The sequence below is a fragment of the Trichoplax adhaerens genome, genomic scaffold (genome assembly GCF_000150275.1).
Source record: "Trichoplax adhaerens TRIADscaffold_1 genomic scaffold, whole genome shotgun sequence".
In the NCBI taxonomy this organism is placed as follows: domain Eukaryota; kingdom Metazoa; phylum Placozoa; class Uniplacotomia; order Trichoplacea; family Trichoplacidae; genus Trichoplax; species Trichoplax adhaerens.
The window spans coordinates 2,132,491-2,134,759 of record NW_002060943.1 but is presented as its reverse complement, the minus strand read 5'-3'; the positions used below and the strand labels follow the sequence as shown (position 1 = coordinate 2,134,759).

Below are 2,269 nucleotides of genomic sequence, written 5' to 3'. Positions count from 1 at the left end.
AAAACTTTAATAGGACTTCTTAATCTCTTATTATCCATTTTATACATAAATCCAATACAAAACAGGTTATTTGAGTCTTGATCAAAATTTTAAACTTTTTCATTTCTTTTTCACCTAATATCAGAGTATAAAAAGCTTATTAATGTGGCTAATCTGCTACTTAAAACGATTTTCCACTGAATATAAATTATTATATGAGTAGCTTGTGCAACTACTAGAATTATAAAAGTAGGTCAATCATTGGTGTATTTCCTGCTCTAGATTCTATTATGTAGAAAATTCAAAAAATTACAAACTCGAAAAAATGTGGCTGTATAATTAAATTTTTTAAATCTTAGCTTTGATTAGATAGTTTCAGTTTTTAGAGAAGATTTCAGGATTTCTGTTCAGTAATGCTATTGCTAATTATTCATAATGCATTTATTTAGATATTAATCATTTAAGGTGGTTTTGTACAGGATCAGGAAACTGTTAATTTTCTTGAGGCTAAATATTTGCTTGCGATTCATTTATACGACAAGGTTCTGAAAGCCTGCATTACAGTGTGTACGCGTATGCAAGATCACACGTCCTGTAGCGAGAACGATCCAGCAGAAGAATTGAATAAGCAGACTTCATTTAGTACAGTCATCAATTTACCTTCTGATGATAATCATACTTTGATCTAACAAGCTTTAGAAACTGTATGAACGCTTATTTTAAAATTATCAAAAACTTGCAATTAAAACCAGCTAGATATTACTCTCCATGAATTGTAATTGGATTTTTATTAACCAATATCTCCATTTTAAATTTGCTGTATTTAAAGGATAGCTCTATTTAGTAAATTCAAAGATATATTATTATGTAATGATTTGATGTAGCAATGTTCAGTCTTTCATGAGCAATCAATAAAATACGGAATGATATGTTGCGAAGCAGTTACTTTTTTTACCTTGAAAAATGATTAATTACCATGAATATTAACGTGTTACCATGTAAAGTACTAAAGCGAAGCAAGCAATAATACGGCAATAATTAAATTATTTTTATAGTACAAAGAGCTACAGCACCGATTACTATAAGATTCTTATCAGTACTATGCCATGTTGAGAAATCCCTGCATACAATATTAGTAAGGATAATAACATTATTATTAATAATAATATTGATAGTAACAACAATAATAACAATAATATTAATTAATATTAGTAATAATGATAATATTAATAGTGATAATAATAATATTAATAATAATAACAATAATATTAGTAGTAATGATATCATTAATAATAACTCCATCATACGTACATCGGTAATACAGCAATATTACTGATAATGCATATCATAATATAGAGCAAATGTTTATATTGATACAATTATGACTAAGGGATTCCTTAGTCTTGCCAAGATATGACAGAAAATAACACAAGAACTTTTTATCAAATTTAGATGGAAATGTTCATTAGAGACTGTATTAATGTAATTCGGAAGATAACTTTCGATCATAAAAATATAACATCACAAATAAAACCGATTTATAACTGATACGTGAATACAGCGTACTCTTTCAATATACAGTATAAAAATTGATTAATGACCATGGTATATAATTATTCCACACCATTCAATTTATATCACGCCTTGCGTAAACATTAAACTTTATAATAGTGCATTTATATCGACTGCGTTTAATGAGGTCGAACTTCGACAGATAAAAACAAACCAATTAGAGTTTATTGTGACAAAATTGTAACAAAAAGGTGAACAATATCAGTTCACGTACAGTATAGACATGGAATTAAAACGTGCTATATATATTTTTAAATTACTGATTATCGATGCATTCTTGTATACCATCTAGCCATTTCTTTGCAATTTCTCGATCATCAGCCATCAAATGAAAGACTCTTCTCTCAGTGATTATCTACATTAGAGATCATACAATATAATCTGTAAGCAAGAAGTTAGACAGAAGACAGGTTCAAAAAATCGAGATTTGGATTGTATTTAGTATATATCACCTCAAAGAAGCAATCTTCATCTTGCTTTTTAGGGGCACCTAAAATGTGATTAAAAAATATAGGTATTATTGTATAGACTAATATAGTATCGCAAAATTGAAATTTTTACAATACAATGACAGTAAAGTGTAATACGTAATACGAAACCACAAAATCTACCATAATGTTTATTGTACGGTGTTATTACATAAAAACTGGGTAGCATTTTGATAGGTGCAACATTAATACTTAATAACATATTTATACCTTGCATATTATTAGATTTC

General features: G+C 27.7%; 1 protein-coding gene across 1 annotated transcript in view; it reads right to left on the bottom strand.

Moving 5' to 3' along the window:
- Window positions 1–1,807: 1,807 nt before the first annotated feature.
- The window catches only part of TRIADDRAFT_51481 (uncharacterized protein), a gene marked incomplete at both ends in the record, with an annotated part of 11,909 nt that continues 11,447 nt past the window's right edge, over window positions 1,808–2,269 (bottom strand). The window contains 2 exons of the mRNA XM_002107671.1: window positions 1,808–1,906; window positions 2,004–2,041. Of these exons, the coding sequence (XP_002107707.1) occupies window positions 1,808–1,906; window positions 2,004–2,041 (137 nt within the window). The remainder of the gene's footprint in view (window positions 1,907–2,003; window positions 2,042–2,269) is intronic.